General features: G+C 35.4%; 6 protein-coding genes across 6 annotated transcripts in view; 2 read left to right on the top strand and 4 right to left on the bottom strand.

The window, feature by feature from the left end:
• Positions 1-2607, bottom strand: part of LOC6646008 (solute carrier organic anion transporter family member 74D) — a 31559-nt gene extending 28952 nt beyond the window's left edge. The window contains exon 1 of the mRNA XM_023177993.2: positions 2348-2607. The gene's annotated coding sequence lies outside the window, so the exon portion shown is untranslated. The remainder of the gene's footprint in view (positions 1-2347) is intronic.
• An 8015-nt stretch (positions 2608-10622) lies between these two features.
• On the top strand, positions 10623-11424 carry LOC6646010. The gene has a single exon (XM_002068919.4). It carries the CDS (start codon positions 10669-10671, stop codon positions 11311-11313), a length of 645 nt encoding a protein of 214 aa, XP_002068955.3. The 5' UTR covers positions 10623-10668; the 3' UTR covers positions 11314-11424.
• A 489-nt stretch (positions 11425-11913) lies between these two features.
• LOC6646011 lies at positions 11914-12915 on the top strand. The gene is made up of 2 exons (XM_002068920.3): positions 11914-12045; positions 12105-12915. The coding sequence occupies exon 2, from the start codon at positions 12108-12110 to the stop codon at positions 12795-12797; it is 690 nt and encodes a 229-aa protein (XP_002068956.1). The 5' UTR covers positions 11914-12045; positions 12105-12107; the 3' UTR covers positions 12798-12915.
• A 1461-nt stretch (positions 12916-14376) lies between these two features.
• Positions 14377-14976, bottom strand: LOC111519082. The gene has a single exon (XM_023177995.2). It carries the CDS (start codon positions 14738-14740, stop codon positions 14576-14578), a length of 165 nt encoding a protein of 54 aa, XP_023033763.1. The 5' UTR covers positions 14741-14976; the 3' UTR covers positions 14377-14575.
• Positions 14977-15385: 409 nt separating this feature from the next.
• On the bottom strand, positions 15386-16201 carry LOC6646012 (cytochrome b-c1 complex subunit 8). Its single transcript, XM_015177624.3, has 3 exons — positions 16120-16201; positions 15658-15840; positions 15386-15585 (listed from the first exon to the last, which is right to left on the bottom strand). The coding sequence occupies exons 2-3, from the start codon at positions 15830-15832 to the stop codon at positions 15491-15493; spliced, it is 270 nt and encodes an 89-aa protein (XP_015033110.1). The 5' UTR covers positions 15833-15840; positions 16120-16201; the 3' UTR covers positions 15386-15490.
• A 268-nt stretch (positions 16202-16469) lies between these two features.
• Positions 16470-20733, bottom strand: LOC6646013 (pH-sensitive chloride channel 2). The gene is made up of 6 exons (XM_002068922.4): positions 20629-20733; positions 18320-18453; positions 17849-18250; positions 17614-17772; positions 17002-17537; positions 16470-16932 (listed from the first exon to the last, which is right to left on the bottom strand). Exons 1-6 carry the CDS (start codon positions 20706-20708, stop codon positions 16693-16695), a joined length of 1551 nt encoding a protein of 516 aa, XP_002068958.2. The 5' UTR covers positions 20709-20733; the 3' UTR covers positions 16470-16692.
• Between the last annotated feature and the right edge of the window lie 5598 nt (positions 20734-26331).

A 26331-nucleotide genomic window follows, 5' to 3' on the forward strand; every position in this document is an offset into this window, starting at 1 on the left:
TATCTAATTAGTTATTAATATTTTCAAATTCATTTCTCACTTTTTGGTTTCAAACCTGAAATTTTCCAATTAAGAGCGTCATTTTTGAAATTTTTTGATTCCTTTTGTTTAGAAGAAAGTAAATAAATCACTTATACTCAAATCTATTTTATTGATTTGGAATATTTTTTCTCCACTTGGCTTTAAACAAATCTTAATATATGTATCAACATTTTAACTTTAGTTTTTTTTTTTAAGTTTTTATTAAATTTAGCACATTCTGTTTATGTATGTATGTACTTTAGGTTTCCCTATGTCTGAGTGTGTGTAGGTGATTGTGTTTGTACGTTAAGCAAAATTAACAAGATAAATGCGTAATAAAAATCCATAAGCATGATAATGTCCTCAATGTAGGTCATATTTAATTGAAATTTAAAACTCTCTTTTAACAGAACAAACATTTCTGTTGTTGTTGTTGTTTCACCTTTCGTTCTTCACTTTACACTCCTTTAATATTGACTATATATTTTCTTTTGGGCCAAAAAGTGAAATTCTCTGTAAAGGATGAAGCAGCAAAGAAACGGTAAGAGAGAGAGAATGGCGGGGGAGGGTGCGGCGTCTCTTGACAATATAAACATTTACATTAATTAAACAATGTTTATTGATTGTTGTTTTAAATGCCGCACTTTAGCATTTATTTATGCATTTTTGGCTTTTGGTCGACCATTTCGCAGAGGTTCATTTCGCTTTTGTCTTGTCCCAATGCAAAAAGAAAAAAAAAAAAAGAAGACAACTCTTTATGCCTGTCGAGACCTACATACAGTCTTCCTCTCTTTTTTCCCCGTCCCTCTATAAATACATATATATACGTTTATATACTTTTTTATATGTATGTATCTGCATGGTATGTATCTGTATCTGCATCTTTATCTGTGCGTATTTATTTTGGTTTTTACATGCAATTACAAAACAAGCAACACAAGAAGAAAAAAAGAACAAGAAAACAAAAATAAAAACGTACACAGAAAAAAAAGGCAAGTAATTCAAGTTCTTTTCTGCATTTCATATATACCCTTTACATATACCCTGGACATACATATAGCTTATGATCACAAGCAAAGTTCGAAAATCATCTCTTTTATAACCTATTGATATATGATTGACGTAGATAAAAAAAACGTTCTAACAGATACTTTTCTAGGGTATAGCAAGTTCGGCTAGAATTCTATAAATTTTGTGTTAATTCTCTTATCATTATTGTGTGTGTGTGTGCGTTTTCTGATTGTGTGCGTATGCCCCTCTTCTTAAGACCCTTTTTGAGTTCAGTTTTAAGAAATTTTTCAACTCATTACGATTTCACTCAATACAATGTGTAATTTTTGTAGGCCGTTCGTTACTTCTGCTGCTGCTGCTGCTGCTGCTGCCTGCCGCCTGCCTGCTAGCAATCCACAAAAATTACATGTTTCACTTTCTCTGGCGCCTCTGAAAAGCCCCCACCGAAAATATCCACCGAAGAAGAACTCACACAAGATAAATGCTTAGACAACTTCTTCTTCTACTTCATCGCGGGGGGATTTCGAAATACTTTTTCTGTCCATCTGTCTCTCTATATCTCTTTGTCTCTCTCATTCTGTGTGTTTTCTCAGCTTCTTTCAGAATTTTGTTTCCATTTCTTTTGGCATCATTAAAAAGGGAAATTTCGGTTTTTTTTTTGGGTTGAGCACATGAAAAGCAGGTTATGAAAAGAAGACTTTAATGTTGAATGAATTCTGTGATAACTAGGTAAAGTATTCCCTCCCCCCAAATTTTGAAGACGATTATTATCTTACATATCTGATACATAAATTATGCATTCTTATAGTCCAAAAAGTTTACTTAGTTATCAGTTTGTAATCAAAACTAAAAGTTTAAAATTGAAGTGGAAATTAAGTATTTGCCAAAAATTGTGAATACAATTAATTACTTAAGTCTTTCTCTGTTGTTTTTTTTTTCTTTCTATAAATGTATAAAATTGTAAAAAATCAGTTTAGTTTTAGAATTTGTGATCTCAATATCTTTTTGTGTGAAGTAATTTTGACATTTGTGATCGATAATCTACTCACTAATATGTCGTTATATATATATATATAATTTTTTTATTTAGAGGCGGACTCAAGAATATAAGTTTTGCTTGATTTTGGTAAATTTTCCATCAACAGATATTTGTTAAATTGTTTATCACGCGACCAAGTTTTACATTTTTGTTTTTGTTGGAATTAACATTAATTTCTCTTGCCATTTGACTGATATATATAATACATACATACATATGTACATACATATGTAATGCCAATGTATGTGTGTAGATGTAATTTCATTTAATACTTACGTTTATCGTTTCTATAATTTCCAGTTGCCAACTTATTTAGTTAGTTATTTATTATTTGATTCATTCAAAATTTCGCTACGCAATTTACGCGTGTAATTTGTTGCTGCTCTCTCGCTTCCTCGCTCGCACTCTCTCTCTGTCTTCCCCTCTCTCTCTCTCTCTCTCTTTTGTTGGCCGATCTGTAGACGCTCTTGTTCTCTCTAACGATTTGTATTGTATAAAACTTTTGTTTTTGTTGTTGTTTTTTCACACAATTTTGTTATTTTTACTTGCTCTTGATATTTTGGTAATTTCTTTTTTTGTATTTTGATTTTTTTTTTTTTTTTTAATAATTGCACAAATACTAGACAAATTTAAATGCTGCTGTTGGATCAAACAGACAAAAAAAAGAACAACATTAAAAAAAAAATACGCACAGAAAACAAATTTAATTATTAATTTTTCTTCCTCTCTTTCTCTCTCTCTTTTGCACTGTCTCCTCTCGTCGTTTAAATGAGTTTTCCAGCAGCACACATGAAAATTTAGTTTTACACTTGTTTCAGCAGGCGCAAAAAAATAAAACAACCAAAAAAAAAAAAGTCGAAAATAAAAAATTAATACCAGAAGTCCGAGTCGACGAGAACAACTAAAATTGAATTTAATTTTTGTTTTTTTCGTTTTTGGTATTTTTGTAGTTCAGTTAAAAATAAAATAATTATAATTTGTTAGTTTTTTTTTTTTTGTTTTTTGGCTGTATGTGTGTGTTTTATGTTTTTTTCCTTTTTTTTTGTAAAAAAAACCGCAAAACGCGTTCGCCGGCGTGTGGCACTTACAACGACGACGTCTGAGCGGCAAAAACTCGAGAATAAGCAAAGTGCGGCTCAATTTATACGACAAAACAGACAAGAAGATACACAGACATCCACACACACATTCGCACAAACACCGCACACACTGCACACACACACACAGAGACGGATACACGCTGACAGAGTGTATTGGTGTATCTTCAAGATACACACGATCGGCATCGGGGCAGATAACAGTGCTGCGTCGCTGCTCAGTCGCTCTGCTGCCGTCTCAGTCAGCGTCGACGTTAGCGGCAACATGCACGCAATGTTAGAACGCCGCCAGCAGCGAGAGTGAATTTTTCCTCTCTTTTGTGGGGCGCTCACGCTTTCGCTCTCTTTTGCTCTCTATCCCTCTCTATTTTGCTTGGAGTCTCACAGTTGAGGGGGTGGCGCTGTTATCGCCAGTGCGTCGGTGTTTGTTATTAAATAAAAGAAAAGAAACGACAAGAAAAAAAACCTCACACTCTGCTTAGCCAAACAATTGGGTTTTTTTTTGCTTTGGATTGGGTGGGGGGTTGGTGGTTGGTCGGGGGTCTCTCGCTTAGTTTCTGTTAAATTTTATCTGTTTTAATTCATTGTTTTATTTGCATAAATTAAATATGCACGACCCACATACATAGATAGAAAACAAAAAGGCGACGACGACGTCAACAACGACAACAACAACAACAACATAAATATCGGCAGTAACGCACAAACAAAAACGAAATGAAAAATATTAAGATACAGATACTTTTGTACATATGAACGCACTGGGAGCAACGGGCACAGGCACCGAGCACTGAGCACTACCAGCAGCAGCAGCACAGGCAGCAGCAGCAGCAGCCCCAGCAGACGTAGCCGCGTCACATATAAATAAAAACACACATATTATCCGCCGCTTGCCACCGCCTATCTGACCGTCGACGTCGTATAAAGTGTGTAGTTGTAGTAGTAGTCGCCTCAATATTCCCCCCCCCACACCTCAAACACCATTCGCTCACACACACACACACACACACACATGCGCTTAAAACCACACTATGTAGCGTAGCGTTCCGTAGTCGCCGCAGTCGTCGTCAGCTATGTCGGCGTCGTCGTCGTCGGTGTCGGCGTCGTCGTAGTCGTCGTTGTTGTCGTAGTCGTAGTCACAGTCGTCCGTACGCGGTCACACATCGAATACGAATACGAAAAACGGACTGAAAACAGCCGAAACTTTTGTCTTTTAACATGACCAGAGACGCTGAGCTTCGGCCGCAGTTAACGTCGACGCCAACAGCGACGTTGGGGAGCCTCTCCACTAGCATGAGGCTTGCACAGTGGTAAAGACCACACTAGAAATGTCTACACCACAACAAAGTCAATATATGTGACAATATTGCGAAAGAGAATATGCATTTTTAGGTTTAATTTTAATTTGCCAAGAAAATTTTAAAATTTTTTTATCAATTTAAACTCACACAAGAAGAATCTGTTCAATAGTTTTATTCGTTTTTGAAATATATTCTTTAAGCAGTTTAAGCATGTTTAATAGAGTGTGTATGTTATTCTTTTATTGATATGTTGAGAGGGTATAAAATATGTTTTGTATACCCTTATAAAGGGTATTATAAAATTAGTCAACCATAAACTAAGTATATATATTCTTGATCAGTGGAAGTAGCCGTGTTCATTTAGCCAAGTCTGTCTGTCTATGTTTCACTCTCTAAATTAGAAAGCTACTGAAATGAAACATGGTTTTTTGGAACTTTTATGTGAAATCAAGTTTGACAATTTATCTGCCATAGAAATCAGCGAATGAAAAGCCAACTTTATTGAAAAATATTTGGAAAATATTAAAGGAAACTTTGAAAATTTAAAAAAAAAATAACGTGTTTAAAATGGCACTTATTAACTTCAGCGCAGCTAAAGTTAGTTTTTACAACTCGTTTATCAATAACTTTAATCAGCTTTGGCCCCAGTGTGACATTTGCTTGGCTTTTGCGCTCACTGAAAAGCTTAACAGTTGTACGCTGTTAGGGCTCTGTTAATGTGCTCAATATTTAGTGTGCATGTGTGTGTGTGTTTGTGTGTGGGTGTGTGCGTAAAGATACTATGTTAATTTGATTGACATTTTTATTGTTATCTATCTTTGACAGCTGTTGCACTTCACACGAGCTTGTTAATAAAATATCCCCATGGCTAATAAAAAAATTTGAGAAAATTCCCTATAACCATTTTCCATGAAGCATGGTCTAACATTTTAATTAATGAAAAGTGACTTAATTGTTTGGAATCGGTTAAAGGATAAGCCTTTGACTGAATGTCCTTTTTGTGGTGATGATTTAAACCTCTTATGGCGGGCATTCACTTTGGCAATATTGAATTCCCTCCATTGGCATTTGGTGGACGACTTAGTTTCTGTGTAGTTCCCCCTGCCAATATGTCGATGCATTTATTAAATAAGATTCAGACCATCCACCCGTATGTACATACATACATACAAATATCAATTACTTACATTGAGCACAAGGCCGTCCAGCACTCTGCGTTCGATGCATTCGGCAGTCAGTCAGTCAAAATCGAAAGCAAATTGAATGCAATTTCTATATGTATTTGGCGAATTCGATATATGTATATCATTAATTTTCGTTACTCGTTTGCTCAATATCGTTTCAACTAGCCAAATTAATTACGTGACATGATGTTAGACACGCAAAAAACAAGTTTCAAATTGTTAACAAATTCACCTCGAAATGTGCATTGAACTCTTTGAATAATTAATTCTATATATTTACATAAATCTATATATATGTATATAGTTTAATATAGATTGGGGGGGAGGCGAAGGGGCGAGAATTAAACAAATGGAATTATTATTGCATTGCCAATACAGAGATAACCTGCTAGATGAACTCCAATGAAATTCTATGAAAATATTTAATACTATAACCAAGCCAGCTGAGCTCAATTGCAGATGTATTTGTGTAGCAACTGTTGTTTAAACAATAATAAAAAAAAAAAAAAAAAAAACGGCATCGAAAACGAAAATTTTCCAACAAAAATTTTGTCGAATTCTTCTTGTTTTTTCTTTGGACTTGGCTTATCGTTGACTGCTCGTTGTCTGATCAAATAAATATATATGTATATATGCATTTGTTTATGCTTTCGTGTTACGTGTCTTCCGAATTGGTTGCAAGTCTCACGTACATGTACACGCACCCGCACCCAAACTTTTTCCCCTTCCCACCCTTGCCCCTCTCTTACACCATTGACAGTTTAATCATCTTCCATTTGACAAATGCAAGCAGGAAGCACGCTGATGAATTGCAAGAGCATGAACAGAGCGCTCTATAATCTCTCTAGTCCACACCAGACCAGACCCCAGAGTGTCCGCCCTCCTCTCTAATGTGTGTCAATTGTGATAAGCCACCATGCACATTTCTCTCTATATACACACAGATGAGATTGCCAACAGAATCTATATATAATAAGTATATACATAACAACAATAACAACAATTTGCCCCGAATATGGGAATCAGTTTCAATTCAAAGGGACTGCTCTGCCCCTGCCATGACTAATTAAGTAACCAAAACTCAAGTTCTCAGCATTAAAACGCGCCGACAACTTTGTAAAGGTTGGTCAAAAGCAAAAAAAAAGCATACAAACTTTTATGTGTCGTTCATTTGATGGGGGATATGATACATTTTCATTCAATACATTTATCTAGTAGATGAAAAACATTGCAAAAGAGAAGTATAAGAATTCGTTTTAAGTTAACTTTTCAATGGAATTTGGCAAGGACCTGTTGTTATCCCAAATTCATAAGTTTTTATGGTCCATACAATTCATAAGATTGTCCATTATCATGTTCGTTAGAGAACTAAATATGTAAACATTTTTCATAGCATACTTTTTGGGATACCCAAAATGTTCAATTTGTAGAAAATATTCATAATTCTGAAACGATTTGAAAACGAAATTGATATCATCGAAATGTAAAATGGTAAGAGCATTCAATTGTTTTTATGAATTTTTAAGTTTTGTTGTTTTGGTTTGTTCTTTTGGATTTGTTTTTGGTTGTGTGTGTTTTTTTTTTGGGGTTTTTTTTTCTTTTTTTGCCATATGCATTTTCGATTTTTGTGCTTTGCGCGTGTGAATCATGAGCATTAAGCATAAAACCGACATTTAGCTGATTGATCTTAATAAGAATTCCCGGCATTGGCCAGAGCAGAAGAGAGGGAGGTAGATGGATTGGGGGTTGGGAACGGAACCATAAGGCGGAGAAGCTCCACAAACGCACACACACACACACACACACACATGCATACACACTGCTAACGGATCGCTGAACGGGTCAATAACATTTTGGGATGTGGCCTGTCCACCAATATTCACGTCCTCCTGCCATTTGAGGGCGTTGCAGTAGGGCTGCGCCTGCGCAACATAACAAACTTTGTGTGTGCACTGTGCACAGTGCAGAAAGTATGTGAATGTGTGTGTGTGTGTGCGTTTGTGTGTGTGGTGTGTGTTTGTTCATTTCTTTTGTGAACAGTTTTTAATAACTCAGCGTCAGCGTCATCGTCCCCTGTCGGAAATTAAAGTTTGCATTTTCTTTTCTTTTCTGTTTTCTGCCTTATGCCTTATGCTTGGCCTGCTCCTTCTCCTTCTATCTGAGTTATGTTTCTTCTTCAAGCGGCAGCAAATTCCATTGCTTTTTATCATGGCTGTTGTGTGTTTTTTTTTTTTTTGTGTTTTTTTGTTTTTGTCGAGATTGAATTTATGTGCCTTTTGCACTGATCACAAAAGTTTGAATTTAAGTTCGTGATGGAGATGGAGAACGGATGTGTGTACTCAATTTGTTAAATGAAAATTGTCGCCAAAAACGTTCGGGAAAATTTGCAAAGCAAATTCTCTGATGCTGTACTGAACTCAGCGGTTTTCGGTTGGTCGGTCTTTCTGTCTGTTTGTCTGTCGGTCGCTTGGCCTGTTGCATATTTCATATGTTTACCTTTTAAAATCGATTTTATGTTGATTTCGTTCACACAGATTTATGCGCAAGTGTTCAGTTTCAGTGTGCCAATATATACATATCATTCGAGTTATATATATGTAGGTATAGTATAGTCTATATACATATATGTACATATATTGTATTTGAACAATCAAATCTAATCAAATTTTTGTGCGTTGCACTGAAATTGACAAGAATTGCTATATGTCTAGCTGACAAATTATACAAAACAAAAAAAAATCTTTCGATTCAATTCTGTCTGCACTTTAAATTGAATGCAATTAAACTGAAATTGATAGAATCGAAAGGCAAAAAAGAAGGCTTTTTTTTTACTTTATATTATTTTTTCTGGCTTTGACACTTGACAGCTTCCATTCCATTCAATCCAATCCTCTATCCCCATCCATCTATACTTCTCTATACTTCTTAGCCCCTTAAATAACAAAAGAGCGTCTAGATTACGTCTACGGCTTCAGTCTCAAGTTTTTTTTTTTTCGTCTGGACAATTGTTGTTGTTGTTTGCCTTGAATTTGCCTTAGTTGTCTGCCCTTTGTCTGCCCGTTGTCCTTTCATCTCTCCTCTGTCTGCTTCAGCTCCTCCTCATCGTCCACCTTTTCCTTCTACTGCTGCTGCTGCTGCTTCTTGTTGATTTTGGGTTAGATGTTAGTCAAGTTTTGCTTTGGCCAAGTGGTGGTTTCTTTTTATTTTATTTTTTTTTTGGGTTTATTGTTTTGATTTTGCATTTGATATCATTTTTCGGCACACAAACACAGCCTGGGTTGGAAACAGGATGCCTCATTTGGTGGTTTTTATCCATTTATCTTAAACTTTGCTCACAATTTTCTTTCAATAATTCTAAATAAATTTGGGGTTTCGTATAAAAAGTCTCATAAAGTAAGCACTTTTGTCATTTTTTCTCTCTAGAGCATCACTGTCAATGTCAATATAAGAGTTTCTTTGGCCCTTTTTGTTATATTTTGTTTTGCTCTCATCATCATCTTGATTTATTTGCCAAAAAAAAAAGTAGCCAGACATATAAAAATATAGATGTGTGTGTGTGTGAGTCTGATGTCTGGACTTTTATTGTATGACTGACCTTGAATTTATGGAAATTGCATAAGTGAGAACAACTTTGTCATATTAAGAGATCGAAAGAAGAAAAAAAAAAACAAAAACAGAAACAAAAACACACCACGCAATATAAAGGAAATAATCAAATTCAACTGAACTAAAAACCCATGACAGACCTTGACAATGACAAAAGTGAACCCCTTTCATGTGCCCTCCTCCTCCTCCTCCTCCTCCTCCCTCACAAATTAGACACACACACACACATCTTACTCTTTACTTATTTGCATGTCTAGACAACAAGAAAAACTTCATAAAATGTTACCATAAATGCCATCCTGGACCTAAAAATGTATTATTTATCCTGTTTATAAATGTATCTCGATTTAAGGACCTTATAAATTCAACTATTATTTGTCTATTAGTTTGGGAATGAAATAGAATATATATTTTCTTAATATCCTATGCCTAATTGTCTCTATTTTAAGGTTGAGTAATGCTCTATAAAGTCAAGGACTAGTTTACGGAGACCTTCAGTGAGTCTAAAATGTATGTAATAAATCGAAAATCACCCATTTTCATAAGATGAAGTTTCCTCTACACAAGCAGTATAAGGATTTTCAAATTCAAGCTTTACTTAAATAACAAAAGCCCTCTCTCTCTCTCTCTCTTCAGTTAGAATACCCTTTAATTAATGGTATAGATTAAGTTTCTTCAACTTGTTGGAGTCAATATATATTTACATAGTTTCTAATATATAGTAGATAGAATTTCGAATTCAATCTCAACCATTATTTTTACTATTTTTACATTATTTCCCCCTCAATCTCTCTCTCTTTCTCTGCAGTTAGTATACGGTTAATTAAAGGGTATAATAACTCCAAACTTCTTTCATATCGATAACCCTTATCAAGACAGCGGCATCGCCATGCAAAAAATACAAATTATGTTTCAAAAAACAACAACAACAACAATAAGAGAGCGAAAAAGAAGAAATGTTTTTGTATGTGTGTTTTTCTTTTTAAAGTCTTTTGTTTTTTTTTTCTCTCTTTTACTTTGACCACCGGCAAAGCAAGTGGGCGTGGCACGCTTAAATCCGGTACAGCGCAACGAAAAAAAAAACCATACACACTCTTACACACACACACACACAACTTTATAAGATTCCAGTGATGCAAATTTGTCTGATATCAAATTGCAGTAATTTTCTTCAAGTTCGCCTCAGTGGAATGTCCAAAGGGGGGGAAACGATGTATTGGGAGAAGGGATGAAGGTTTTCAATTTAATATTATTTACTTAAAACAAAAATTTAAAAAAAAACCCAAAACTTGGCACGTGATAAGTTTGTATTTAATCGGCTAATGCATTTTTGTTTCTGTTTTCTTCCACATCAAGTTAAATTTTTGTTGAGCATTATCAATCAAAATTTTATGTAAAATTCATGGGAAATGAAATCAACAAATCGAAGAACTGTAAGAAAATATAGAAAAACTAGAGTAACTAATGAAAAGACGGGCACAATGTTTCTAATGCACAATGAATTGAGACAATTGCGCAGTGTCCTGGCGGCCATGCTGAGGGATCAGGAACAGGCAAGGGAGCAGGCCAAGGCAAAGGCCGAAGAGAAACACAGAGCCAAGAGCTCCCGTAGACGTAAGACCCCAAAGAGATCGAAGAGCAGTCAAGTGGATTTCGATGACAATCCGACGACAATAAGTGACTGCCCACAAATGGCTCTTATCACTCAGCAGGCTCAGCGCATTGAGGAGCAACAAGAAATGCTGCATCGCATCAAACTCTGCTATGAGCGCCAAGTGGCCAATATCAAGTCGAATGCCCAATTGCTGGAATGCCAGTTGAATAAGCTTCAAATGCTCCTTCAGGCTCATTTGGAACAAAATCCGGATACCAGTTTTCGCCTTGATAGCTACTACAATGAGATACTCCAGGCCGTCGATAAGATGCAATCGCATGGCATTAATGTATACGATTCGCCCATCGTGTCGCAAAGCTCTTCCAATGCCATCCATAATGTGAATAGCTCTTTGCATTGCTGCTCTATGGAATCTTTGCACTTTGTGGACAATGCTTAAGCAGCCCGACAAATTCGGCCTACCTGAGCATTATCCAGAAAGTGTAGATATATATTTTAAAATTTCGAATATTTTAAATTACAAATAACACCATTAATACATATCTTGAAATTGGCTTCTTGTTTTAAATAATCAATTTAGTTTATGGGGTAAATTGTTGGCTTCTTTTGCAAAGAGTTCCTAAATAAATGGGTATGGGAATCAATGTTTGACCAAATGGACAGCTTCGGGCACAGATGCATCTAATATGCTCTATTATCAGGGCATAAGTTTCAAATTAAAGTAGTTCAAAGATTTGAATCATAAGGTTTGTCAGGGAGAAGAGAGACAGAAAAGATCATCATCTCGTGTTCGAAAAGGAATCTTTGGACTCAAAAGATTCTAGAGCTCCGTTTAATATATATGTAAATTCTCCATTCTCCAGCCAGAGATTAAAGTCCTTTTAGTTTGAGTCAAACAACAAACAAAATTTTAATTCAAAAAGTCTCCTAATTTTCTCTTTTTGATATGCAGAGCCAATAGCAAAGTGAGGCAATAAAAAAAATTTTAAAAAACTTAGATGGCTATGATATGTTTCCTCTCTCTCTCTCTGTAAGGAGGCTTGACAGTTGTCACATTTTGTTTCATTGTACACACACGAAAATCTTTCATTTGCTCTAAAGCCAAATAAATTATCAAGTGTCCTATAAAAATTCACAGAACTGTAAGAAAATTCACAAGTAATAAATTTTGGTAAGTGCATTTGAAGTAGCGAGAAAATGAATGATTAACTAGTCTGTAACCATATCTAGATAATGGCCAAGTGTAGTAATACTTTGTCTGGTCTTAAGACATCGCGTTTGGAACACGGAATGGTTTTGCTGCGTCAGGAGATGGCCTCAATTGCCTGTGATCGGGATGAATTGCATCTGGAGCAGAAAACGCGTATGAAAAATGGCGAGGCCCTGCATCCCGAGGATAGTGTTAGGAAACTGACCAAACGTCTGCAAGATCGTGACATGTATATTGCCTTCCTGGAGGAGCAAATCAAATTGACGCGTTCCAAATACGAGCTGAAAGTGAGTGATGTGAAAATTGGTGCCGATCTTCTAGAACAGGAGCTAAAGAAGTTACGCCACGAATTGCAAGAGATTACTTCCAAGGCCAAGGATCACGATCAGTTGCAACAACAAATGGATATCCTTTATAGCAAGCTAAGCCGTCGCAATGCCATTATAGCCCAATATGAGGCCCAGCACACAGAGATAATGTCCATAATCAGTCAGTTGCATCAGTGTAAAATGAATCGCTTGCATCATCAAAAGGACATTGGAACACAGACCGTACAGAATGTAAAGCAATCAACTAATGATACATCCGATGCAACGAATGTCCATTCAAAGTTAGATGGAACAGCTGCAAAAGTCCATAAGAAACCAGTGCAAAAATTTGCCTGTCTTACCACAGCTTTGAGAAAAAAAATAGAACTAAAGACCGAGGCCTAGGAGAGATGAATCGGACACCCCCATTTGATAGTGATTATATTCGAGATCTAGAAAACCTACAAACGTAATCCAAACCAAACTTAAATTTTAAAGAGAGAGATTAAAGTATTCGATTTTTTTTGTTTTTACTTTTTATTCGCATATTTTCCACGAATTGAATGATAATTTTTGAACTGCTTGAACGACAGAACAGAGACGGGTAAAGAGTAAGAGCAGGGTGAGGTAATTCTGTATTGGATCATATTCTAGGCCATACATCCATTCATCGAGCCAATGTTTTACATGTTTTCTGCGGGTCCGGAACTTTAGTCAGCAATTTCAATTCTCTTGTGATTCTTGTGAATTGAAATAAAGTTCATTGACAATGTTTTGTAACCAAATTAACTCAATCAAAAGGGTTATTAAACTACCAACACGCCATGCAAAATGTTGAGGTATTTGTAAAGAAAAATTGAGTGCATTTCGCCCCATGCAAAAGACTCATACATACATACATACATATAGAATTTGAAACTTGTCACGTTTCTTTCCAGTGACTTAGACACATGTGAAGCCTTTTATATTCCTTACGTTCTATTGCGTTTGTCTTTGCTAGTGAATTTGAAAATTTCTGCATTAAAGCACGTAGCATAAATCCCATAAATTGCAAACCTATTTCAATGTTGAGTCATAGAAGTTAAGTTGCCTCTCCTCCAATGCATTCTAATGATGGAAACCAGGAAGTGCGTGCAGACAATCAATCGTTGGCCAATTGAAATCAATTGTCCATAGTAATATTGCATAAAGATTGAAATTGGGCCAAAAGTTCAATACAAATAAAGCTTTAGATCCGACTAAAGTTCAAATACTGCTTCTCTCTCCATCTAGATTGTATTATATGCTAAGATTTAAATACTAACCTGTTGTAAATACATTGTATATCCATGAAAGTGAATGATTCGAATGAAGGATGATCGAGAATGTCAGCCAGCCAGAGGTTATAGGTATATAGAGGCAAATTTCGACAATTTTTTAGGAAAAAAAAGTTGATGTTTTCTACCATTAAAGTAGTAAATTCCGTTTTGGTCATATAAGATCTTGAATCATGGTCAAGTGAATCACATTTCTAGTGAATATTTCCAATGTATTGGGTGAATACTTTCGAGAATTCAATGCGTTTTCCATTGGTTTTTCGCATTGCTACTGTTGAGTGGTTCCATTTCGATGGTACACACTTTTCATACTGCAATCTTTTTGATAAGAATCTTTAAATGAAGGTGATTCAGTGGGCCGTGATGAAATAGACAACTGAGTGTTTTTTCTCTCTCTCTCTCTGTGGGCCGGGTATTATATTTACTTTTTGGTCAAATCCAGACCAAAAAAAAAAAAAAAACCTGTTCAATTAGCAGCGTTTGAATCGTTTGCCATGCCTTGATTTGGGGGGGGCTTTTGCCTTGTTAAATGACCCTGAGATCAAAAATAAACATCAGTTCGTGACGTCACGTGTTGTCGCCTTTTGCTCTCCACCTCTTGCTCTAGTAGCCTCTGGCCGCCACCTGCCCTTAAAGAACAAAAACAAAACAAACATATGAAAAACATGTTGGGTGGCAAATACTAATTCGCTTTAAAATATGTAATTAGTTTTTGTGTTTTTTTTTTTTTTTATAGTACTTAACTACATTTGTTTTACACGTACACATTATTATATAAATTAAACACTAAAAGGCGCCTCACTATCCTCACTGTCCTCCTTCATCACCCCATTTCTCCCCAATTGGCTGCCCTTTTAACGCTCTCTCTTATGTTCCCGAAAAGCTGCGGAAATTGTTCTTCAGCAGGAGAATGAGAAAAAAGACTCCAACCGCAATTGTGAACAGCTGGACATTGATCACTTTGGAGTCAACAATGGCCTGCAACATGCTGTAAATGCTCTCGCTCCGCACTTCGTCGCCACAGCAGTCCATATGGGGGTGGTATAGGTAACTAACTTTAAGTACGCGAAATATATTTTGTTTTTATAAAACTATTGATTTTGTTGTATTCCCATTCACGTCGTTTGCTTGTGAAACAGAGGCCATGGTGGCGTTGCCACTTTGCGTTTATTTATTAGCGATGGACAAATTGCAAGTCACGATTGGCTCACGAGCGGAAAAAATCACGCGTACAAAAACCAAAACAAAACAAAGCTGTAAACCCAAAATTCTTGCAGAGATAAAGAAAATTGTCATTGATAGCGATATACTTTGTATCCCTTGGGCTAATTAGATTCCAATTCAATAGTTAAATTGCCCGATTTCGATACACCCTATGGAAATCCCATGAAATGTCATTTCTTATTGCTTTCTCTCTCACTCTCGTGAAGAATTCGAATACACATATACTAGGTGATTTCAACCAAATCTACGATTATACGTACCAAAAAATGTTCCTGGTTTCTCCAACGGAACAGTTGCCGAGAATACGTAGAGTTCAGGACTCATGTAGTTAATTTGTTCAACTGGGGCGTATTCAGGATTACGGCTTTTAAACTCCTGAATCTCATCTAGAGATACAAGATAGATTTCACACACACTCTCTACCACTTTCTGGGTATAAACTATTCTAACAAGTTTCGCTCTTGAACTGTGGGTTGAGTTTTATTAATTTAGTTTAACATAACTATTTGCTAACGTGAACTCCCAACTACAGGATAATAAGTAAGCTATAGCCAGCACTTATTCGTCGTTTTCAAAGTCAGCGGGATTCTTGCGCAGCAAAGCAGAATGTTTCCGCTCGGTCAGATCGTAGATCAAGTAGCCCACAATGAAGGCTAGATGGATAGAGAGAAAGAGATATTAGAATAATGTAAATTTCAAATAATCCAAAATAATTTGCAACTTACGTGGAGCCACACGGAACACATTGGAGCGGAAGCGACGCACCATGTTGGGCAGACCGTTGCTGATGGCGCCGGCAAAGGCACGCTGCTCGAACGGAGACAGTTTGTATGTGACAATGCCATGGACCTTGGCAAGATTGCCAAAGTGGGCTCCGTTCAGGATCGAGGAAATACGCATCTTTTAGGCTGTGGGAGAGGTGGGTGAAATGATTGGGGATTAGCAGGATTCAGCAGCAGCACAAAAAATTAAGTAGGATTTGTATAAAGACACAAATTGTGATTATAAACATCTTCTCAGGCGCTGGTTACGTCGGTTACGTAATTTTTTGCACAATTCGACAGGGAAAACGTCTGACGGCGTTCAAGATCTTTGCACTTTTACCAGGCGAAAATGATTGGGCATATTTATAGTCCCAGCAGCTGTCAAATGTGTCTTTTTTTGGCAATTATAATGCGAAATTTTACCTTGATTTGATTTGTTATGCGGCCAAAAAAAAGTTTTCGTTCCGTGTTCGTCTCGTACTGAACAGTGCTGCCAGACGGTGTGAGAGAGAAGTATTGTTCTTGTCTCACACTAAACAGTGCTGCCACAGACAGTGCGAAAGTGAATTATCGATTTTTCTTTAACACCGATAACATTGCTCAGTAAAAGTCTCAAAATGAGTAAGTCAATTTGACACTCTGGCAGCTTTGTTGGCAGTGTGACCAAACTGCAAAATGTAAGGCGGTTTTTAAATTTAAATTCAAATTCAAATTTCATATTTGCTGCCTGTAAAACTTGTCCATTTACCAATAGAAAAACAAAAATAAGAATATTTATCATGTCAAAAGTAATTTGTTTATGAGCAACATTTGTACAACTATGAGATGAGGCACCTTACAATTAATTAAAATTATTATTTGTATAAAAAAAAACATGATCAAACACAAAAGACGACAAGATTTCACATTTATGGCAACAATTCTGCGATGATATATAGTATATATGTATGCATGTATATAAATATATATATATATATATAAATTTCATTTCGTTTCTTATAATACATAAACAAATGTCCAATAGAGGGCATTGAAAATTAGAAACATGACTGGAAACACAAATCGTGATCGCCTATCAATCCACATGGCTATCTCCTGTGGCGTCATGGTGGTAAATGTTGGCGGTGTCTCCTTCTTGTCCTTGTCAATATCAACAATGTGATCATTGCTGTTTGTCCTTTCACTGGAAATGGAAACATTGTCGGCACACTCGGTCTTAATGATGGGTAAATTTGGCTAAAAAGCGTATAAATAAATCTTATTAGAATGATTCCACCAAACGATCGTCTTCAAGTCCCTACTCACATGAACGGTTAGGTAATTGTTAAAGCCCTGATTCACGTTGCCATTGCCATTACGTACACTCTCCGTGCTGGACACAATGTTGTCCAAACTGGAGCAGGACCTAGCTCGCGAATCGCTACTCAAACTACCGCCAATTTGTCGCCTAGCTGGTCGTGGTGTCAATGTGGACTTGATGATATATTTACTATTGACCTTCTTCAGTTCAATATTCTCCTTGCGTCGCCATATCGTATTGACAAAAGCGAATTCAACCAGACTGCCAAAAATGAAGAAGGTGCAACCGATAAACCAAATTTCCGACACTTTAATATAGCTAACTTTGGGCAATGTTTTGCTCTGCGACGAGGACAGCGTTATGAATGACAACATGGTGCTAGTGCCCAACATAATGCGCGGCGGAGAGGCATCTGCCTGAAGCCAGAATGAAACCCATGATATGGCCACTATCATCATGGAAGGCAGATAATAGTCCAACAGATAGAAACCAATCTCACGCTTCAAGTTGACCGTAAAACTCAATGAACTATAATCACCCTCTGGGGAGAGAGAGAAAAAAAAAAAACATTAAATGAATATTTCAAACCAATTTTTAATTGCAATAAAAACACTTACTGAAAGCTCCATGCCGCAAATTAACCATATCCGAATGAACAACTGTCGTATTATGCCAATATTTGCCCATATTATATTCAGTAAGACGCATTTCGGGATCAAATGATATGGGTGACTCTTGTTCCCATTCCAATAACAAATCGGATGTGTTGTACATCCCTAAAACCGAAACGAAAATGGTTCGTTTAAATATACATACATATGTAAATTAACCAATCTTAACTTATGTACTTACAACTCTCCAAAACTGTTGAACAATATTGCTGATCGAATGGAAACTTTTTGAAATTCATCCAACAATAGAGCGAGGCCTGCATTCGTGTCGATATGATGACATTGCCCTCCGGCGATAGCGAAGTTAAGACATCCTTCTCATCCGTTCCAAGTATCGAGGATTCACGTTCATTGGCAAAGAATATGTGTGGCAACCAGAGGCGTTCGCTTAAATGCTTTTGCCCCAATATATTGTCAGTCCGCTCGAATTCCTTATAGGCCAATCTCTTGTCCTGGAAACTTAATTGCAATAGGGCATGCATTTTGAATTGCAACAAATCCGAGTTGAGATTTTGCAAAAAATATACATAGATGCGGGTCTTAACCACAATCGGTAAACGTTCCAATGTCACATTGTTATACTCTGCCGGGAAGGGGAGGGAAATCACTTAGCATCTCATTTGCGTATGTGGCTGTTGGGTATTGAACTTACCAATGGGTCGCTCTAGACGATCATATCGACAGACATGGGTTAATCTTTGTATAAGTTGCGTCTGCTGCAAACTGGCTGCATTCGATAAACTGGGACATTCTTCCTCCTCGTCAATTGTGTCATTTGTTGCCGCACTAAAAGGATATTAAAGAGATCAATCAACATGTAAAAGGGTAGAAGGGAAATGATTAAAGGCCGAGCTGTCTTAACTAATTGGAAATGGAATACCTAGGACTTGAAAATGGAAAGAAAACTCAATTTAGTCAAATTGACACTTTTCTTTGTATTAATTTTTAAGCAGCTCACTACGTGCCTTTACTTTGCTTGATGTTGATGTTGGTCAGGAATATATAGGTATATATAAACGTAAATCGATTGCTAGGTAGGTAAATATAATTTATTATAGGCTGCCTCGTTAGTTGTTCCTGCATGATCATAAATTTTGAATTATTTGCAAATTCAGTCATCGCTCGAAAATGTATTCATAAATCACAAAATATTTTCGTTTGTCAATATAATGTTTTCATTTGAAACAAATGAAACCTTATTCTAATTGTTCACATGATCCATAGAGATTTGGATTTCATTTTATATTTTCTAACATTTAAACGTCAGAGCAGTTGAAATCTTAGCCCCTTAATCTATGTTTATACACATAGTTAGTGTATATTAGCTTCGGCATGACTAAGGAGTTCTTTTGAAACTAAATGATTTATATTTAGGTATTCCTAGCCACAAACTTGTATCATAAAATATTATTATTGGGCAATTTTTAAATTATTCAACTATCTCTCTCTCTCTATCTCTCTCCCTGTAAAGCCCAATATAGGCAATATTTGTACGTAAAAAGATTATATACTTATATATGTATGTATATCTGTACATGTATATATATATACTTAAATATATATATATATGCATATGGTATATAGCTTTGCATTGTTAACGGAATTGGCAAGTGCCTTTATTTCATTACCCATTCGAAATGCTTCAGTTTCGCTTAGTTAGTTATAGTGGGAGTTTATTGTTCTAGGGGTATAAGCTACTGTTCCATCCCCCTACCCTTGGGTCCCCCTGGGCACCACATTCCTAAACGTTTCCATCTATGAATTTTCTGTGGTTCTGTATCTATAGGCGCCCCGCAGCTGTGCCAAATCTCATTTTGAAAGTTAGTTAAAAATCGTTAAAACAAAAACAACTTAAACAATATTTGTCTTCTCGGCTCCAGCAGAATAATGAGAATAGTAATAATAAATATTATTATTATTATTACCTACTTGCTTTTGAAAATAATTAACACATTATGTACTCACTATATATATATGTATATATGTATTGAACCCTGATCCCTTATCTCATTATCACAGCATTTTCTTTTCAACTCTGGCCGACTCAATTAAATGGGAAACAAATTTTGTTTATTGATTCTGGATTTTAGGTAACTTTTAATTGAATTCTTTTTTTCTACAGTTTACAAAAGATTTCTTGTTATTAAGAGAATTTGTTTCTTATCTTTGCCTTGTTTTTGTTTAAACAAAAAAAAAAACTTCCCTTTCTTGCGTCAAATTGTTGCACAAACACATTTTGTTGAAATAAAATTTGTAAAATTTTGTTGTTTTTGCTTTCTTATCAATGAAATGATCTGAACAACAAAATTCACCTGGTATTCACATTATATTTTTCCCAAAAAAAAAAATACTTGATGGGTTTTCCCAGAACCAAGTAGAATTTGACACTAAGAATAGACATGACAAACTTTCTATACTCTTTCCAGTTGCATCTATTGAGTAATTTGGCAGAGAAAACTATAAAGTCCTTAACTTTAAGATATTACTTTGTTTACCTGAAGGATCACTTCAATTACCTGGTAGTTAGGTTTTCTTAATGGCTAGATTGATTTTGCTAATTAGGCCGCAATAAATTAACCATTTTGGGGCAAGTGTATAAAGACAATTTGCTCAACTGGTCTGAAAGTTTTTTTTTCTTTTTTTTTATAAAAAACCAAATGTCTCTCTTGTCTTGATGCTAAATGGTTTGATGGTTGGTCAGGGGGGCTGATTGGGGGAGTGGATGGGGGGAGAGTGAACATATTGTTTTATCAGCTGAAAACATATCAATTATATTGGTTTTTATCAGACTCTCTCACTCACATTTTGCATTGCAAGAAGATGTATGTAGTTGAAATTTGTATTTTCTGACTTTGCACTATTGACTATGGAAATTTTTCTAAAATATCTCTCAAAGGAAGTAAATGAATGAATAATGTATGATATAATTTTCTCATCTCTGTCTCTCATTTGAAAACTCACCTGATTGATGTTTGTATTATGCTGAATATTAATGTGATTAATAATACTTTTGTAAAGTGCATAAAATATAAATTCTTCATTTTTACAAAACAGAAACAATATTGAATTTTTTGCTGTTTTAGTGTTGTCTTTTTTTTTTTTTGTTTTGTGTTTTGCTGGTTTAATTAATTCTTTTTGAGATGTCAATTGAAACACACTTTATCCTCGCTTCACTTTACACTTTTATAAAATTCGTTAGCCATTCGCTAGCACATTCACTTTGCATTGGAAATGCACTTTAATTCATTTAAATAAATTACAGAAAAAAACAAAAAAAATAACAAAAAATCACAAAAATGTCAGAAACTATTTTGCAAAATGCCGAGGTCTGACTGACGACTGTCTATATATGTATGTATGTATATATAGTAGGTATATATATTGACTTGTCGATTGTCCAAAGTGTTTTGAACTCGAGTTGCGCTTGCGTCCCACAGAAATACCTTAAACACCGACGACACTTTGCCGAGCACTGAGACGGGGCAGCTTTATTTTGTGTCTTTTTGTGTGTTTGTGTTTGTTGGCTGCTTGGCTGGTCTGATAAGCCAAGTTAACATCAGTTGGTGGGAGTGGGTGATGGCGGTAAGTAGTAGTAGTAATAGTAGTAACAAACACACACATCGACACACACACACACACACACACACACACACACTGTCACAGACAGATTCAGTGCAGCAACTTGAAAGCGTTTGTTGTTAACTGTTGAGCAGCGCAAAGGCAACAGCCGCAGGGTCGCTGGAGATCGTCTCACTTTATAATACACACACACACATACACTAACACACACACACATACAAACAAAATGGCAAATAGTTAACTATATTATCGGAAGCATTACATTTATATAAACCGGTCAATAATTCCAAGTTATCATGGAATTGCACAGCAACTTTAAATATTTGTAACATTTTATGTATAAACTTGTCAGCATATTAGCATACGAGTTCTGATCAAGCTGTGAATGGAATGGAATGGGGGGGACTAGAGGGGATTACTTGGCAATGTTTATTCAGTTGTTGTCCACGCTTCTAATTAAGCATCCAACCATTTAGTCACCCACCCAACCACCGAACCACCCAACCACCCACCCACTTTCAACTAGTTGTTCTATTTGCCCAAGGCGCACGCTCTCGCCTCTTGTTTAAACAAATTGCACATGATTTTTCTTAATTATTAAATCAACCAGACCAGACCAGGCCAGGCCAGGCCAGGTAAGACTTATATAAGTTCAACAAACTTACATGTATTTACCTTAACAAAAAACTACTTAATTTAATTCTTATCAGAGTAATAATTATTATGAATACTTTTTTATTTTGGTTGAATAAACTTCTCCAATAATATCAGCGATTGTCTTGGGTGTGATTGTGTTTGATTCCAGGGGGGACGGGGCATCGGTGAGGGGGCTAGCGGATTATGCTTTAAGGTCGAGCTCTCTACAAATTTCAACTCAAATCGTGCGACGTGACATAGAAAAATTATTAAACAATACACAAATATCGACAGCAGCAGCAACAACAACAACAACAACAACAACAAGTGCGGGAATAATTGAATATATGACAAATTGTCAATAGCAGAAATTGTTTATACCTATATATGTATATATGTATATATATAAGGTTTTTTTTTTCAAATGCAATTAGTGTTTGAATTCTTCTTCTCATTTTATTTGACTTTTTATTCAGTAGCTCTTCTCTGTCTAATTGATTTATAAGTTTTTTTTTTTTTGGTAACAAATCGGTTGAAATACAAAATTAATTGAATTCACTTGGCGTTTATGTCTCTTTAAAAAAATAGATATAGAAATTAATAGTTGCCAACACCTGAACATATTGCATATTGATCAATGATCGAACAATTTTTCAAGGGTTCCTGAACCCTGAAGGATGAATACCAAAAACCTTTTAAAATGAATTGAAATGTGGGATAATAAGAAACAAAAACTATTTCCAAATAACTTTTGGAATATATATCAGTGGCGGAAAAAAACTTCAAGACTGTTTTCTTAAAGGTTTCTTTATTTGTTTAGAGGGATTCTCTGAAACTCTATCCAAAAACTATTTTCATTGCCTCCAATATTATTAACTGGTCTCTCTATTATCTGTTATGCTATAGAAATACATTCCTAAGAGAGCAATCAAAAGTTTTTTCAGACAAATATATACAGAAATTTAGCTAAGAACATCAACAGTCAGTTAGTAGGGTCTTGAGATGATGATTTACGTCAAACCTTGCATGATGATGATTTACTGTGATTAAAACTTTCAACATTAGTCTGGCTCATAGGCAAGTAGTCCGATTTTGATTTGGTTCTGAAAGGATTTAATCAATAATCGTAACAAAAACCATAACTATTTATGTTGAGCAGTTGAGAAATTTGTTACAGTAGAAGCGAATCTAACAAAATGAAAGGATAGAAAGTAATCAAATCAGTTTCTGAAAAGAATACCTAAGAAATTTTGTTCAACAGTTGAGAAATTTTAATATTTAGACAGCTTGACAATATGTAAGATCTAGGACATCCTTAAGAGTTCCCCTAAGCCTCTAAAAAGACTTTTTGGAAAGGGTGAAAAGTCGTTTCGATGTTTCCGTTTTGCCCACGTCATCGTAGAAATGGAAAAGCATCTATAAAATTTCCGGTGTTTAAGAAGGGACATTCCTGCACATATTTAAGTGTAATTACGTTTAAAGCCAAATGAAAGTGTCATAGAAACTTTTGTCATTTTGGCATTGCTTGGTAATTTGCGTCAATTCCTTTTTATAATATTGGCATTGCAGCACATTTTGGTTCTCTTTCCCTCTCTTGGTGCTTATCAAAGTTATTTTAGGAACTTTTAATTAAATGAATATCTAAGTAAATATGCCTACCTATCGTGAATATATGTACATATACACATACATATATGTATGTAAATACATATGTATATGTATTTATTTAATGAGAAATATGAAAGCATTTTTTAATTATTGTTCTGCCATTGTTAAAATAAACAAAAAACAATTTCTATTGTCCCTGGCGTCACTGACTGAAAGTTGGGTCTTATCTTTATCTATTTCTATGTTCTACAAATTATTCTACATATACATATGTACGTACATAAGTATGTATGTGTGTATGCATGTGGGTGACCAGGTGTGTATCTATATATATACATATATGTTGTTTGTCCACCTCAGATCTCCTTGCACGACTTTTGTTTTTTGTTTTTTTTTTTTTTTTTTGGAAGGTGTTGCTTGTTGTGTTTTTTGCGCAATTTAAAGGTTAAACATTTATTTACTTGCATTTTTATGGGTCGCTGAAAATGTGATTTTTTATTTACTAACAAATATTAGTCTTCTTTCTTGGTAAAAGGGGCAAACTGTGGGGGGGGGTTTAATGGAAGATTGGATTTTAAATGTTTAAATTTCGTTTAGCACGTGATATTATTGTAACTTTTGATATTTTACCGCTTTTATATAGACCAAAAGTCACGCTATGGCCGACTTAAAGGCCAAGTAAATCATTTATATATAGGCGAAATAGTTTTATTTCTATTCAACTTGTTGACAAAGTGAATATACTCAAAGCAAATGAGGGCAGAATAAGTTAAAGATCAGGGTCATTATCTCTCTGATGCCTGACTTATGACTCATCCATCTCTTGACTAGTGTTAATTTCTCTTTATCAGACAAGACCGTACCGTATCGTACGTCCCTCGTTCTGTCCGTCCGCCCGTCCCTCCGTCCGTCCCTCCGTCCGTCCGTCTGTTTCATAGTCCGGCCAACATCTGTGGTGTCTAGTAGACAGGGGCGACAGTTGCTTGTATTTGGTTCCCCTTCGCTTAAGCCAATAAACACAAAGAAGAGCGAGAGAGATAGAATAACGCAAAAGTTTAATTAATTAAAAAATTTAAATTAAAAACAAAAAACCAAGCAAGTTGCAATTGTTGTTATTGTTTATGCTAAGCAAATACAAGTAGAAGAAGCCAATAATAACAATGAAACAATTGCAAATATAAAAAAAAAAAACAAATCTACAATTCCCCAATGACAAATGTTTCAAAATTAAAATGAAATAATTCTCCCCGACCAAGATGTTAATCGGGGGACAGGCTCAAGTGGGGAGACTAATATTAAACCATGACAGAACAGTCATATGTACATATGTGGTTATATAGTTGAGATGGACAATATGGTGGCAATTCATTATCTCTTCGGGGTTTCTATTTCTATTTTTTTTTTTTCGTTTTACTCTAATTAGTCCTACCTACTACCAAATTATTCTTATCACAAATCTTGTCCATCTACAATGACGTCTTATTTAATAAAAAAGAATAAACGCAACCTTTTTGCAAAGTTGGGTATATGGACTTTGATCTCGAGTTCACAAGAGAGTTGAGGGCTTAAAAAACGGTTTTGTATCCCAAGTAGGAACACGACCCAAATATCAAATCTTGCTATTAAACAGACCTAATTTAATTGGGAGCTGGGATTTTGTCTTTAGTCTTCAAGTCCAATCACAAGATCTCAATACACATGAGATGTAAGGTCTAATGGCTCAAAATCAAAAAGATGTAAAGTCTAATGGCTCAAAATCTGTCTATAACTAGGATATAAGAAATATAAAAGAGTCTTAAACTCTAATTTGCAATGGGAGTTCACTTTCCAATGTGTGTGTTTGATTTTTTTTAGAATTTTTTTAAACATAAATTGTTGGCCTCTTTTCTCTAGTCTGTAATTTGGCCATTTTCTAAACGATTTCAAATAGTTATATCTCATGTAAATTGCAATTTAGCATATTTTTAAATGGATATTTAATTTGGATCCGATTTAAAACACAGAAACCATGATGTATTGTGTTTGATTTTTTTCTGAAAATTGACAAAGAAATTATGTATTGAGTTTCTAATGCAGGTTGAAAGTCATTATTCCAATTTCTAACTAAATTCAAACTCAAAAAATTGAGCGTCAAGAAATTAAGGTTTATTCGAAGTTAAGAGTTTCTGAGAATTTGAGGCCCATGAGATACTGTATCTATAAGATACATAAGCGATATGAATCCTTAGGTATTATTCCTAGATACAGCCCATTTCCAAGCATCCCAATAAGCTCTAGTCAAACGAATTTCAAATATATTGCTAAGAAAGTAGTCGATTTTTAGGTTTATCTAAAGCATTTTTCAAACTTGACCTAGCAAACCTTTGGCGATTTTTCTTAGTGTAGTTGTATACTTATGAGATCTTATCATGTTGCTTGCTTTTGCATCGGTAGCTTGTGTGAATATCCAAAAGTTTTTATTCAGTTTTACTCTTATGGTTAACAAGAGTATAGAAAGTTCTTTATATCGACAATCTGATAATCTAGTCTACTGGGGTCTCTCTGGAGTAAGACGACGTCGTCTTTTTGTGTAATATTTTGTTGGCTTTTGCTTTATTTGCAAATCTAGTGCAGTGATCGTCGTATCGTGTGGCAAAGTTATGTTTGTTTTTGCCACTGGGGCGTATGCGTAATATTTAGTTTGCTCCCAAGTAGACCAATATGATGGCCGGAAGTATACAAAAAAAAGTGACTTGGCTGTAAAATGTCAACTAACTAGAATCTGATGAGTCAGTCTACAATCCTCTCCCCGTCCCAACTCTCTCCATTCCCGTCCCCCCCGCTTAGCTTGCAGCATCAGCG

Source organism: Drosophila willistoni (assembly GCF_018902025.1).
Source record: "Drosophila willistoni isolate 14030-0811.24 chromosome XR unlocalized genomic scaffold, UCI_dwil_1.1 Seg105, whole genome shotgun sequence".
NCBI classification, from domain to species: Eukaryota; Metazoa; Arthropoda; class Insecta; order Diptera; family Drosophilidae; genus Drosophila; species Drosophila willistoni.

What these genes read in the sequence shown, in the direction of transcription:
- LOC6646010 (XM_002068919.4), top strand. Translation starts at nt 10,669, where the DNA reads ATGAAATCAACAAATCGAAGAACTGTAAGAAAATATAGAAAAACTAGA.
- LOC6646011 (XM_002068920.3), top strand. Translation starts at nt 12,108, where the DNA reads ATGGCCAAGTGTAGTAATACTTTGTCTGGTCTTAAGACATCGCGTTTG.
- LOC111519082 (XM_023177995.2), bottom strand. Translation starts at nt 14,740, where the DNA reads ATGGACTGCTGTGGCGACGAAGTGCGGAGCGAGAGCATTTACAGCATG.
- LOC6646012 (XM_015177624.3), bottom strand. Translation starts at nt 15,832, where the DNA reads ATGCGTATTTCCTCGATCCTGAACGGAGCCCACTTTGGCAATCTTGCC. An exon ending in TGTGTTCCGTGTGGCTCCAC is followed by an intron (nt 15,586 to 15,657) that starts GTAAGTTGCAAA and finishes CTATCCATCTAG; the next exon opens with CCTTCATTGTGGGCTACTTG.
- LOC6646013 (XM_002068922.4), bottom strand. Translation starts at nt 20,708, where the DNA reads ATGAAGAATTTATATTTTATGCACTTTACAAAAGTATTATTAATCACA. An exon ending in ATAATACAAACATCAATCAG is followed by an intron (nt 18,454 to 20,628) that starts GTGAGTTTTCAA and finishes ATATCCTTTTAG; the next exon opens with TGCGGCAACAAATGACACAA. An exon ending in TTTGCGGCATGGAGCTTTCA is followed by an intron (nt 17,538 to 17,613) that starts GTAAGTGTTTTT and finishes CTCTCTCCCCAG; the next exon opens with AGGGTGATTATAGTTCATTG.